The 15,479-nt window shown below is 30.2% G+C and overlaps 1 protein-coding gene across 1 annotated transcript in view; it reads right to left on the bottom strand.

Annotated features, from left to right (window-relative positions):
- Nucleotides 1-15,479, bottom strand: part of KAL1_1 (Kallmann syndrome 1 sequence) — a 100,139-nt gene that overhangs the window by 21,935 nt on the left and 62,725 nt on the right. The window contains exons 3-5 of the mRNA XM_051214928.1: nt 12,927-12,986; nt 4,712-5,138; nt 1,472-1,815 (exon numbers count right to left, since the gene is read on the bottom strand). Coding sequence (XP_051068113.1) covers nt 1,472-1,815; nt 4,712-5,138; nt 12,927-12,986 — 831 coding nt within the window. The remainder of the gene's footprint in view (nt 1-1,471; nt 1,816-4,711; nt 5,139-12,926; nt 12,987-15,479) is intronic.

The raw sequence follows: 15,479 nt of genomic DNA, 5'->3' as shown, positions 1-15,479 counted from the left end.
CAGTCTTTTTATTATTCTCAAACAAGCATTGACGAGACTATAATTTATGGACGAACCAATCAGATATAAGATAACAGGTCTCGATTTTTGCGAGAAATTCACTTATCCATTTGGCTAAATAACATTTTGGCATTATAGCTGATGTCAGTTCGTAATGAAAACCATAAATCTAATTCCTACCCCTAACCATCAACTGTAAATCATAATCCTAATTCCTCACACTAGTTTATAACCCTCATCTGGTCCTAGTTATTAGGTGGACACTCTCAAGGTCACTTTGGCGTCACTCAAAGGTCCTCCACAAATTATAGTTTCACCAAAGTATTTTGTGCAAAGTAATATGTTTGAAGTTGGTTTGCATCACTGACTGACATCAGTTACGAACCATTAAAAACTAAGTAGCATCGAACAGCCATCTATTTCTTAATAGTATGGGACTTCTCGAAATTGCAGAAGTACCATATTACACGTAAGCCAATTTAGAATGTTCAGGTACCACAACAATTCTGACTATCTTAGTCTACCAGTTAAATTCCCTTCAATCTCTAATATATGCGTTAGACTAGTGAATACAATTTATGACTTATTAATAATAATAGATCACATTAGATTACTGGTAACAATAAAAAAGTTTAATATTCTAATATCATATGTATTAGTAATGAAAGCAGCATTGAAAACAGGATGATAAAATAAACTAGAATTTTAATACAATAAATGCGTCAGTAATAAGGAAAATAATCATTAAACGTTATGTAATGCAGAATAAAAGGTATGTAATTGAACGAAGTCAAATTACTAAGTAATAGAGAGAACATATGAAAGGAATGAAGATTAATAAAATCGTTTATGAATTATTTGCCTAGCTATGAGAATGATAGAGATGTTAGGAACATTTTCTAAATTTATAAACCATTTCTACGAATAAAATTCTTTGTTTCACTTTCATAATATTTAAAAAGCTAAAATGACTTTGAAAGCATAATAAATAACTTCAAATGGCTCATTCCTACTTATCACATGGATACTACTGATTAAACACTAGAACAGGGGTTTCATTTGATAACTCTGAATATAACAAGGATACACTAACTAATCCCGTATGTGTACTCTTTCATTCATACATATATATATACGACTACATAGACAATAATATGATACAGGGATGAACCACACTTAATTATAGAATAATAGTTTTGTGTAGATAGTGACCATGCATTTCATTAAATTACTTCAAATGTAGAATGTGTAGCATTTTTAAAATTTTCTAGTTTATTGAAAGCACTAACCTAAGTACTATGATATTCCTTAACAAGATAAATTTACGAAATAGAAGATACTTATGTTACTAACCAATATGTCAGTTAGTTTTTCCAAGTTTCATAGACTTTTAATGCTTTCCATTTATGCATTTAATTTAGTTATTAGTGTTTAGTAAAATAAATATAACTTAAGAATAACACTATCTTACCCAAATTAAGTTTGTCCATTTGTCAAATAGATATTCATTTGGTTGTGTTGGCTCAATGAAATTATTCAATGGTAAAAATGATACACTATTAATGGATTTATGTAAAGGGGAATTTAATGTTTGTACAGTTGAATACATTCGAAGTTGAATAAGAAATACAATTGGATTATGCTCATTAATTGATAAATTATAATAATTTGACCAATCTAATTCTAACTGATTATGTTGTGCATTTGATAAAATATTGGAACGATCTAAATGTGAATAGAATTTACCATTTGAATGTAATTGAATAGGATTTTCGACTTGTTTAACAATTGGTTTCCCAGGTACTGGTGGAACAGCTGTAACAATTAAAGAGAAAATCAATATTTACTGATATAGACTTTTTATATGTATATATTTATATAAGAGTAATTAAGAGGTATTAGTTATAAGAAACTGTTCATACTAAGCCAAATTATAGTATTCTTAACATTTAACTGATATTTTAAGATTTAATGGTCATAGTGTAGTGAACAAGAACACGAGTGGGGACAATCGAATGTATTTAACACAAATTACAGGACTTGTTGATAAAATCTAATAATCATGAAGTAAATGCTTAATTTGCAAAATATCCACCTCTCTGCTGCCAGACTTTCTGTTCACGACAAACATCATATACCACTTACGTCAATATAAGTAGCGCACACCTCAATAGTAGTTACTATTAAGAAATAACGATACATTTTTAATTTGATAAAAACCTAAGTTTTCTATTTCCTGTAGAAGACCCAAAGTTACAAGTTTTAAAGGACCGTTTAGTGAATTTTCACTTTCAGTTATTCCTTAAAACTAAGGTAGAGACTCGAACTAATCAGATTAAAGAATGTAAGGTTAGGTATGTAGTGCATGACTGCCCAAAAAATGTTAGCTTTCGTTCTAGGCCTTGTTGATTTGGAAGATGATATAATATTAATGTATGTAAGGAAGTATGGTCCCATTAGAAATTTATTTTATACTATCTCAAACAATAAAATATTTTGAATTATGTTAAAAACACAAATGATAAGAACTTATTTACTTTTTAACTCATTCTAAAGGGATTCTGAGATAAATAGTTTGACCAATTGTTCACAAGATCATAAAAACCTCATGTAGCCAATACAATACAAACTGACTATTAAAAGTTAAGTTATTTTGCAATGATTTTAATGCACCAGTGGTGTATATCAATAAATTCCATTGAGAATGTCATTATCTTTGGGTGGTAATAATAGTCATTATTATTTGAAAGAGTGTTTATAATAATGATTTCTAACCATATAGAGTTTAAGAAGGTAAAATAATTTCACATTATATGAATGAATTTCTTTATGAAGTCTACTTCGATATCAAGATATGAAAATCTTTATACAATTATTAAGTCTCCATTATTCATTTTTAAAAAAATGTCAACATAAAACACACTACTGATATTTATCATATGCATTCATATTGGTTTTGATAAGTAAAAATACTCATAGTTAGTCGAAGGGTAGTTCAATTACATCTTGATATGTAACTCATACCTTTAACTATACTTTAGTTATTGTCTGTTCATGTTCATATCTATCTTCAACATTAAAAAGAAAATTAGTTTAGTTATGTGTAATCATATATATTGAAATGACAGTATTAAACAGAATACATTTCTTGTTTATCCTTCTACACATGATAAATACTTTTCAAAGAATCAATAATGTTTCTTTCATCTAGTTTAGGAAATAAAGATTTGTTAAAACATTTTATGAGTATTTCTAAAATAGATCTATCAGAATAAAAGACCCATGTGGTTAAATTACTACATAAATCAAGTTATCCTTATAGATTTCATTATATCAAAACTACATGATATAATATACTTTGACATGAAACCATTGTATTATCTATGGAGATATAGTTTGTTTACTTTGCAAATACGTAGAAAATAACTAATTATTCATTAACATACCGACTTTATAGGTGATATATATGTATAATCTATAAATTATACTTAATGACGTGATTTAATGAAATGTAGTGATAGAATACCTATGGGAATTTACATACGTCTATTGAAAACAAGTTCTTTGTCATTCAGTCCGGTAAACAACTGTTTAGAGTAATAACTGAAACAAAACCAAATACATCATTGTAATTGAATTAGTTAAAGTAAATCGACAATCTGATTGGTTAAAGATTGGGATTTATGATTAAAATCTTAACTAAAAAAATTGTTTCACCACACTATATATGAGTATGTATTTACATCTATATTTGGTCACTATTTTAATATCTGATCTGTTTTTCCACACTAATTCCATAAAACATCTAAATATGCTTTTTATACAAATTATTCTATTTTATTGCTGACCGAGTGTATAATAAATGATCAACTAACATTGATCACATTTTATAGATTGTATTTATAATATAAGACGAAATAAATCTATGGCACCGTCATCTTTGTTTGATGATAGATGACTGTTTGAAAGTGCTGAACCTTGGTTATTAGTCAGTAACAATGGCGCACATACAATTTTGAGAGAACTGAAGCTCTTTTAGGGAGTCTAATCCCTGTGACACTTCTTTATGGTTGCTTACCATTGTCTAGCGTCAAAAAAGTTCACTGTGATCTCCAATCAACTCGCATTAATAGTCTCACCACATTTTATATAAGATCAGCGGAACTCGATCAGTTTTGGAAATGAGAAATCAAGTTGTATTTTCAAAAAAATAGACAGGTGCATCAAATTTTACATAGGAAAATGTTTTCTTGTTTAATATATTATAAGAATGAATATACATTTCATCTTATGTGCAAATTATTTATCCTTCCAACTTACCGTTCATGTTTAGGAAAAAGACTGTTAGATAAATTGTTACACATTACATTTCGAAAATAAATATGAGCCAACGAAATACCACATGCCTTAACACTGATTTCATGTTTCATATTAAATATAAATCAAAAATCTACTCCTCAAATGAAAATAATTACTATCAGAAGGGGTTTTGGGGAGATTTTAGTAATTTCAGTGGCTGATATCCTGAGCCAATTGAAGTTAGACCACCATGGAAAACCTGTAAGCACTGGACGGCTGTTTCGTGCTATTGTGGGACTCCTCAGCACTGCGCAGTGCTTTCAGGCTTTCCGTGGTGGTCTAGCCTAAATTGACTCATGATCTGAACTATTGAAAATAATTACGTCAATAAAAGTAACATAAATTTACTTACTTTGAGGGTCATAAACACCTTGACTGCATACACCAATTTTCGTAACATTTTTAACATAATTAACTAGTCTTTTCTGTTGTAAATTTTCGATACATTTCATCGTTTGACAACATTTAGTATAACCATAAGGTATACAATCAGCATTATGTTTACACGTATGTTGACATGATTCCGGCCATGTATTTAAACGAGGACAAATGGCATTATTTGGATTATTTTTTAATTGATCTGATAGACTGTAAACTTGTTGAGCTGTATAACATGCTTCTAAACATGGAGATCTAATATTTTGTGATTCAAGCACAGGGGCTGGAGACGACGATGAGGAAGATGACAAGGAGTGGGATGATGACGATGATGACGCGGATGATAATACTGTTGAGATAGAGTTACTTATTTCATTTGAATTTGACATGGAAGTGTATTTCTGAGTTATGTCAAAATATAGAATAATCAAAACATTATCGATGAAGTGAAAGTTATCAATGAAGTTAAATGCATATATTGCTTGAGAACTGAATAATTTATCAAGAAAATAATTTAACCAGTGTTATTATCAATTTTATAAAATGATAAGAAATGACTTAATCAGATCACATTATTAAGAGCAGTTAATTAATTAGGTAGACATTCATCTATTTCATCTTCTCATCAATAGTGTTGTGTGATTTAAATAATCCAGTTGGATGATTAATTAGTTGTTAAACTGATCGATCACTTTTTCAACGGATTTCTTCAATTACAATTCAAGAGTTGTTAATAGTATGTGCCCAATGATATGTGCTTGGTACTTAATGTTTCATTTTCTGAAGTTACAAACATTCAACTGGTTTTACATTCGGTTGGTATATAAATAGTTAACTATTTCTAAGTAAGCGGTCTCGTCAACTTGAACGTATAACCACTAAAATAATTTTACGTAATTTATTAGCAAATCAAGAAAGTATCAAGTCATTTATCAATGGAAGTTTTCTTAAGTAGGTATTTTGTATTTCTCACTTATGGAGAGACTAAGACTTTACATCCATTTTTCGGGCTATTTTATTTAGATACTTAACGTCAGATGAAACTGATTGAGTCATAGTTCTAACTTACAAAAACTTACCTTACAATCGATCAATAAATGGTTGTTGTGTATTATGGCTTGTAAGTAGTTTCGGATGATGTTAGTTAATATTTCAGTGTCATAAAATGATAATAATTGAGTTGTATTACCTAAACAGTGAAAAGTAATTATGAAGCCGTAATTCGGTTAACTCAACCCAAAAAACAACTATCACTTAACGATGACAGCCACTTTTGTGTCATTTGTATATTGAATTGTAAATATAGTTTGAAAGAATTTACGTCAAATTTGTTTGGTAGAATTCTATCGGCTTCAGTTACTAAATAACACTGAATATAACTTAGTGATCCATTAATGAGAATTCTTCGTCTTTACAATATATCAATATCCATAAGAATACCTTCGTAGTGACCTCTCCGTTCGCAATATCGAATGTTTTACGTTTGAATCCTGCGGAGAAATAAGGTCCTTCAAAGTCTTTACATATTATTTTCTGAAGACTTCAATCCATCAAGAAGCCTACATTCAGCTCTTCCTACTTACTGAATTGCATAACTTACCATCAAACATAGTGTATTCTCATTTCAAATCACTACTCTGACTGCCAGCATTGTAAACAAAACTGTTAGAATTCAGATAATAATAATGATTACAATACATAACGTTGATTACTACTACATATCTTTATATAAATCATCATCATCATTATTTTTTATGATTGAAACAGAAGAAGGATCAGTGAACAGTTACCGAATAACTAAACGTCAACAATCAGTTATTTCAGCATAGAATCAAAATATGAATTATTTTCTAGTTTTGATGTTAAAAGAAAAATGCTGATTCTTAATTGAATAAATATGACTTAATAAGAAAAGCTTAAATTTATAATATATATATATATATATATCGTGAATGAAAACAAGCCAAAAATATAATCTCCACAACCCTATACAGATAATTACCATATGCTCACTAGTGACTAAATTCGTGAGGGAATTCTCGGAGTTCTAGGGAGAAGCTGTGACCAGTGGAACTAATCCGTGTCGGGTAGATACGGGTATCTACCTCAGTATTATGTAAGACTGTCACGCAATTCCGTGAATTGGTTGAAGTTAGAGATTAACAACGTTGGATGCCGGCTCAGTGGTCTAGTATGTTAAGAGTTCGCGCAAAACCTGAAGGCCCTGGGTTTGAATTCTGCGAGAGGGATCTTGGATGCGCATTTCTGAGGAGTTCCTTAATAGGACGAAACGGCTGTCCAGTGCTTCCAGGTTGTTAATGGTGGTTTAACATCAATCGGTTCATGATCTCAATCAATAGCTCAATAATCTCCATAACTCTATACTGACAAAAGAATTAGCCAAAAATCAATTAAGTACAAAGAAACTATAGGATATGTAAACTTAAGAAAAAAAACATGAGTTAAAAATTCCAATTATACCTGGTATAATGAATGAACTGAATTTAGATAATGAATAATAAGAAAATGATATAAATTGAATCTAAGTTAATTAGTTTGCCTTATAATCAAAAGAAGAGTCAGATTACATTAACTCACTTCAAAATTAACTAATTAATTAATCTGTTTTTTTAATGATTTTTTCTATTAAATGAGAAACAATTAAAGGTAGTGTTCAATGTATTTATTTAGTTAACATTCTATTTCGTATGTTTTTCTTTTAAGTGGTTGAATAAAATATAGTATCGTCCTATTATGGGACTTCTCATCAGTGTGTATCTAGTGCTTCCAGGTTTTCCATGATGATCTAGCTTCAATTGACTCGTGATATCAACTATTGAAATTACTATGAAATATCCACACAAAATACTCCTTTTGACATTAGAATATATTATGTTTTAAAATTATCAAGGGAAGATGAATGTTGATATAGAGTATTACAATGTATGGAAATCTATTTAATGAATTTAATTCACTACATATTACAATAAGAACATACTTTGTACGGAATTTATAATATTTGACCATAGGTATATGAATTAATAAGTTTAAAATAAGATAAATGAATCTAATTTTGTTAAGCACAAATACAGATCTAAATTTGTAGGCACCATATCATAACTCTCTTTTCAAATGAATTTGAGAGTGATCAATAGTTCTACACTACTTAGTTCAAATACATTGATCAATATTTCGAAATTTGGTTATATCATGATTTAGAGAGGGAAAGTTTATTTAATATTCTTTATAGTTCATTGGTCATATTCTCAATATAGCTGACTATCATCAGTTATATATATAGTGAAACATATACACATATTTATACAATGATGTATGTTCAGAGGGAACTATTTTTGGCAGTAATTAAAATATCTAAGTTTTCAGAAATACGCTTAAAAACATTTTGGTAAATATGCATCTTTCAATGGTTAAGATCATGAGTCAGTTGAAGCTAGACCACCATGGAAAACCTGGAAGCACTGGATGGCCATTTCGTCCTAGTATGGGACTCTTCAGCAGTGCGCATCTACGACCTCGCCCCTTGCGAGATTCGCGCGCGAGCACTTAACCACTAAACCACTGAGTCGGCATCTAACGGTGTTAATGTCTAACTTCAATTAATCCACGAAATTGAGCGAAAATAGTAGGTCATGGGTCCGAATCTCGAAGGGGGCGAGGTCGTCGGTACGCACTTCTGAGGAGCCGCACAATAGGACGAAACGGCCGTCCAGTGCTTCCAGGTTTTCCATGGTGGTCTAGCTTCAACTGACTCATTATCTTAACCATTGAAATTACTGTACTATCTACAAAACCCATCAAATATGCATCTCTCAAATAAAACATTAAAATTAAACAATTAATGAAAATATTATATTATTACTAACCACTTAAGTTTATGCTGAAGTAAATTAACTCGAACGAGTATCCATGAAAGAATTATAAATTTAATTACAAAATATACTACTTATTAACGTAGGTTATTTTGTTATTGTGGATTATAATACCGAAACGAAATGAGATCAAAGGAATAATTGAAGAAAAAGAAAATAAAAGTTTCTGGTTAAAAAAAATATTTTGCTAATGGTAGAATTAATTCAGGGCGTAACCTAAGATTTAAGCAGAGCATACCCAAAAATAAAATTTAGTTTAATCGGCCAACATTTATTCAATCTGAATTAAATAAAAAATGTTAAATAAATGCGAACTTATACATCATGTGAAAATAATTAATTTATTGTTGTTTAATTGTTTATTTGAATCTTCTCATTGATGTTCTGAACTGCAATTGATTAGTCTTTTATTGACATATGTACACCCGATGCAGATTACCTCGATAGTGCCTTAAGTTACAAGCATTATGAGCAAAGGTGGGCGGTGGCTAATTTGGCTCAGTAGCTGTGTGGATGACGCGATAGCGTTTACAGCAAATGGTACTGGGTTTGAGTCCTAGAGTGAACATCAATGCTGGGATATAGACACGTCCAGTTGACGAGTTTAGTGAATAATTTGTATTACTATTGGTTATGTATTGACAAGATTACAATGTATAGTGTTGCCTAAATGGTACCATGTGAAAATCTATTTTACATCTTGAATTTATAAATATATTATAGAGATTTAGAAGATATCAACATGATCCATAAAAAGAAGTTCTATACATTCTACAAGTTATTTATTCAACCTTAAAGAATTAAATTTATTATTTCCTCATTTCATTGTAAACATGACTTGATCATTTATAAACTAACGTTTATATCTATCAATTACAAAAATAAATACATCATCCATGAAGTATATTGAAGAAATAAAATGTCAGTCATTTCACCAAAATTACTACTAGTAACTATCAGTAATAATTATGAATAAAGATGAATGGTGGCTAGCAGTGGAATCTGGGACACGTATTTCGTCCTATTTGGGGCTCGTCAGTAGTAACAAATGACATTTTTTTATATATCTTTAAACCACTAGCTGTAGTTTAGAGTTAACTGATAACTAAGTAAATATCAAGTTAATGCGGTAAGCACCAAATATTTCTTTCCTTTGCAATAATTCTAATTATATCAATAATCAATGATGATATTAGTATTTCACAGTGTAGTATAACTGAGGTTATTAGAATTAGACAACTCAGTTATTATCAACTTTTATCAATTGTTTATTATGAATAATAATCAAAAGTAAATATTAATTTCCCAAATAGTGTTGCTAAGGTAATCAAAATGAACATTTCAATAATAAAATCTTATAAACAATAATTTAAAAAAATAAAAAAAATTATTCACCCTAAATCCAAACGACATGACAACTGGTTATTTTTTTCTTAAAGAATCAATCATTTAATTAAACTAAACAAACTGATGTAACTCTTCAATATTTTTTTTGGATAATCACTTATGTAATTGGAATTTTGTTTTGTTTTCTATTAACCAGAAAACGAAAGATCATTATCATGTATTTAATGAGAGAAAAAATAAACGGTATACTAAAGACGATAGTTGACAAAACAATTATGTTGGTCGATGGATGAGATACTCTTAAATTTATTTACAATTTAATTATATAGATTGAAACAATCTGTATAAATTTAGGCTCATAGTCAATTTGGAGATTCTTTTGTAGGTCAATGTTGATTGAGTGAATTACAGTCATAAACTTGATATATTTATTTTCATAAGTCAATTTAAGCTAGAGCATCATTATTACAATCTCTACAAACCCCCTCCTGATATAAATATATATTAATTACCATTATTATTATTGATATTATTATTATCCACATCATTATTAGGACTATTTAAGTTACCCCGTTGTTGACATTCCTGATCCAGCTTATATCAGTCATAGTTAATAATTGCTCATCTTGTGCGGATTACGTTAAAGAAGTCATTTTTAACAAGTTTCTATTCAATTTCAAGAACTGTGGTTAGCAGTGAATTTCTGAACACAAATCTTGTTCCATTTAAGACTTATCAGCTAGCCACAATTCATAAATTGAATCAAAACTTGTCAAAATTGACTACATTGAGGTTATCCGCAAAGGGTGGGAAAATGCCAACTAAGACTGATAAAAGCTCAGTAAAGAATATCAACAACGGAATAACTCAAACTGTCCTAATGATGATAAAAGTATCATACTAGTTGTACAAATGAGTAACTACCTGGACTTCATAGCTAGTTGAAGAAAAACATGTTTATTTTGATTTCCAGTGTGAAAATCAAACTAGGATGCATCCACAAATACCTCATTAGTCTCAAATGAAACAAAACTGGAGTCCTGAACTTTACTGCTATCCATTATTCACATATTTAATAGCAGGGATCATTATTATTAGTCAAAGTAATATAAACATGTCTAAAGTCACAATTAAAGTGAGTTATATAATATAAAAGTACTATGTAATGCATCACTATATAATGCATTTTACCCGATTAAATAGATTCAAAAATTGACTACCCAATCCAAAAACAGATGAACACAAAAATCTATCAACTAAACTACAGGTTTTCTAAACATAAACAGCTATAAAAAACAACTTACAATCTATTCAATACTAAAATGTGGCAAACCAGATTACTGATTTACTCCACCTGGATCCCCACTGGGGCTACTGCCGGTTCCAAGCCCGGACAAAAGAAGGGAGTTCGGCACAGCGTTAGCCACCCCATCCCGTAAAAAACTAACTCGCTAAAAAACGTTAACCAGAAAAAATATTTCAAACCATTTAAACTCTGCCCTGGGAGCTAGGTTTTCATTTAGAAGAGTTATGATGCCTCATGGTGAAAGCCAAGTTCCTTCGGAAGTCACGAGGCTGATACCTCATCTGACAACTAGAGCAACCATTAATTAGGTACATGGAATGCTCGTACATTGTAGGAGACCGGGAGAGTCTTTCAAATTGCTGCAGAATTTACTGATTTTTCTCTTTAACAAATCTAAATCATTCAACTAATGTTTATAATTACTCATTAAATATACATAAGGATATTTTATTAGTATATGTAATGAGTTCGAAAAAAATATCGGGTAATTTAGTTATTATTGAGTAAACTATATTGTTATTTCTACTTATACTCTTGTATGAGTCAGACATCTATTTCTTAGAGTAAATGATTTCGGTTTTGTGGTATACATCCTCTTGAAATTCGAATCGGACAATGGACCTAGGTTCTGGTAAAAGTTGACTTATATTAACAGGACAATTTTGAAATATTGAAATATTCCTATTGTTATATGAAGTTGTGTTATTTAGTATTATAATTGCAAACGTTCATGCTGAAAAATGCAAGCCTGAGCAGACGCTTTATTGGAGTAAGGTGTTCATATCAATCGATCACTGGTTTGCAAACGATTTAATATTATCTAGTCGATAATGTTAACTCGATTTCAACTATCAAGCTGGAATATAAATACTAATATGGGTGATTTAACATCTACCTGGAACTCAATTAATGTTACCTACTTTAAGCATCAATAAACTGATTTCGCTTGTAAATATAACCTTCAGTAGGGATTTCTCTTTGAGATGATGGTTGAAAGTAGTTGACAGGAAACCCTGGACCTAGGTTTCATACTGCTTGGCATTCGTCAGCGAGGCGTACCCGAAATCTTGAAAGAACTGATGCTCAAGATTACAGGTACGCTTTGCTGACCAGTGTCAAGCAGCCCAGAACCTAGGTCCAGGGTTTCCCGTCAACTACCTCCAACTGCCCTCTCATCTCAACATAATGCACTCAATGTCGAGTTTCCTAGACTAGTGGCCACATTTCAACTTGGTCTATAGAATATGATCTGCACTAAGAAGGGATTTCTCTCTGTTAGTGTATACAAGCAGTACACCCTTTACTCATTGGTTAATAATAAGATATCCATTGCCTATCAATTACATCACTTTCATTAATTTCAATATGATGTTAACGTTTATTAATGTAATGAATATTAATAGTATGTTTTGCTCTAAATTCCAACAGGACTCTCTTCTGGTTGCTATATTTATATGGTATTATATAGTGAAAACTCAAACGATTGGGGTATCTTGTTATAGAATTGACTAAATCACTTTTATGAAAATAATGGACCATGATATAGTTTATATTTGCTTTATCCAAATAATGTTATATACTGATAAGGAAACAAAATATTTCCAATTAAAACATATGCCCAAATAATAATTTAAATTAATCATTACCTGACATGAAACAGAACAGTCTATGGTTTGACTTCTTGGCCATTTACATATTTCGAGGCACTAAAATTGAAGTAACAATAAAAACAAATGAAGGACATTAGTTTTAATTACGTTTATTAATTTAATTCTAATAAGTAAGAACATGATATAATAAATATACTTTGTAATTTTAAGATATAACTGTAGTGAACGAGAACATAAGTGGGGACAATCAAATGTATTTGAATACAAAATTATAGAACATCTTAGTAAAATCTGAGAACCATACAGTAAATACTTCATTTGCGAAATGTCAATCAATCGTCTCAAACTTCATTTTTTCTTAGTTCCCACACCAATTATTTCTTGTTCTCGTTCTCTTTTCTTTGATCTTCTTAACCTTCTGCCTTCAGGCATTTTACTTTCGATTGGTGATACATACTACTTATATCTGTCGACATCAGTAGCACACACCACATAACTACAATTTCGTTAAGTCGAATTAATATAAATACTAAGTTGCTTGAATAATAGGTGAATAAAAGATATATTAGTGGAATATATTAAAGGAAACCCCAAAGAACCAATTTATACGAATATTAGAACGAACAGTTTGACAGAAATTAGGCGTTGAGTACGTAGAAGATATTATATGTGAAAATTATATATGAAATAATCTCAGCAATTGAAATTTAAATAATTTTGATTATTGCCCTTAAGATGCCCAGACAAGTTTGTTGGACAAAACGTTGGGATTTTTTAAATTTTAATCGCTGAGATTATTTCAAATATAGTTTTCACACATAATATCTACAAGAAAACAGTATAGATTACTTTCATCAAGATTGTTGATATGAAATGAATATAATGACATATTTAAATTTTCATTGCCTATCCTAATTTATCCCTGTAACTAGATATTAATCTATAATAATCTTATAAAGTTGAGTGACTAGTATTTGTAATATGACATTTTTATCCTCTATCTAACTGATACTCCTTCTGAGACTCAAATATTCGCATGTTATTACTTTAACTGTAAATAATACTATCCATACAACTATTTAAAAGAGATTTATTGTTAGCTGATCTATACGAACATTTATGTGATTTTCCTCGGACATAATCTTTAATGCCATTTTGCTACTCATAAATTTCTTAGCATATATTTGTTTCAATCTGTTGATGTTAAGTTATATAAGTGAATTATGAAGTTCATTCAGTTTTATAAAATGTTGACTGGAGTTGTAGATCAGTTGTTCACTGTATTCGCTGACATAATAAGACTTTTGTTCGATGTATATAAAAGGCACTATGCAGATTTTGCACAATCTGTACTCATCATCATTTCAAACAATCAAGACAGTTTTTTCTTACGTTCAATAAAAACTGTTTAAAATTATTGCCTAATATGGTTTCTATTTGAAATGAATTATAATAAGAACGGATATTTATACTAATCGGAAGGGCGTTTGTGGAGATTTTAGAAACTTCACTGGTTGAAATCATGAATCAATTGGAGCTAGACCACCATAGAAAACCTGCAAGCCCTGGACGGCCGTTTCGTCCTAGTATGGGACTCCTCATCAGTTTGCATCCACGATCCAGCACCCCGCGAGATTGGAACCCAGGACCTATCAGTCTCGCGTCAGGCGCTTAACCAACTAGACCACTGAGCCGGCATCCAACAGTGTTAATGTGTGACTTCAACCAATCCACGAAGTTGCGCCACCGCACTGCTGAGGAGTCCCATACTAGGACGAAACAGCCGTCTAGTGCTTTCAGGTTTTCCATCGTGGTCTAGCTTCAATTGACTCATGATTTCAACCAGCAAAATTATATTAATCATCAATCGTTTGTTAATTATTTAATTAAAAGTCATTAAATGTTTATATTATAAACATTGAATAAACACTTTCATACTTCATATGTACAATATTTTGTAGGAATGAATCTTTCAGTGATTCTATTCATCTTGTACCGGCCTATGCTCCATTAGGAGTAACAGGCGTAAGTAAGTAAAGTAAGTATTTATCTTGTACATTATATGAATGTATTCAGGACTAGATCTTGGACTATCCCATTGAATTGTTAAACATTTATCTAATTCAATTCTTTCTAACTATATAGTTCAATTGAATTATAAGTTGGAAAATGAAATTACTAAGTTAATTTACTCTAATAAATCATTATAAAAGATAATTCTTCAGTTTAAGGAACAATTTAATAATAAGTAGTATAGATAATTGTGATACAATATTTTCTCTGATATGATAATATTGGTGAATATTTCATCTGATCAAATTTTATGAGAAAACATTAACCATTCTGCATCTGTTTTAAAAATATGCCTTTGAGCTTTGATCTTTCTTTTATATTTCTTTTAATTTAGCCTCAGGCAATGGAACTAAATACTAATAGAAAAACATTTTTGTTATTCTATAAGAATAAGGAGTTTTTTTAACATCCAATGATAATTCTATTAGCTTATTGATAAACTATTAGAAAATGAAACTAATGTATTATAGATCCTTTTTTCCGTCATTAGACATCAAGAATCAAAGCCTGGAATCA

The sequence above is a fragment of the Schistosoma haematobium genome, chromosome 2 (genome assembly GCF_000699445.3).
Source record: "Schistosoma haematobium chromosome 2, whole genome shotgun sequence".
NCBI classification, from domain to species: Eukaryota; Metazoa; Platyhelminthes; class Trematoda; order Strigeidida; family Schistosomatidae; genus Schistosoma; species Schistosoma haematobium.
This window is presented reverse-complemented; position numbering and strand designations above follow the sequence as displayed.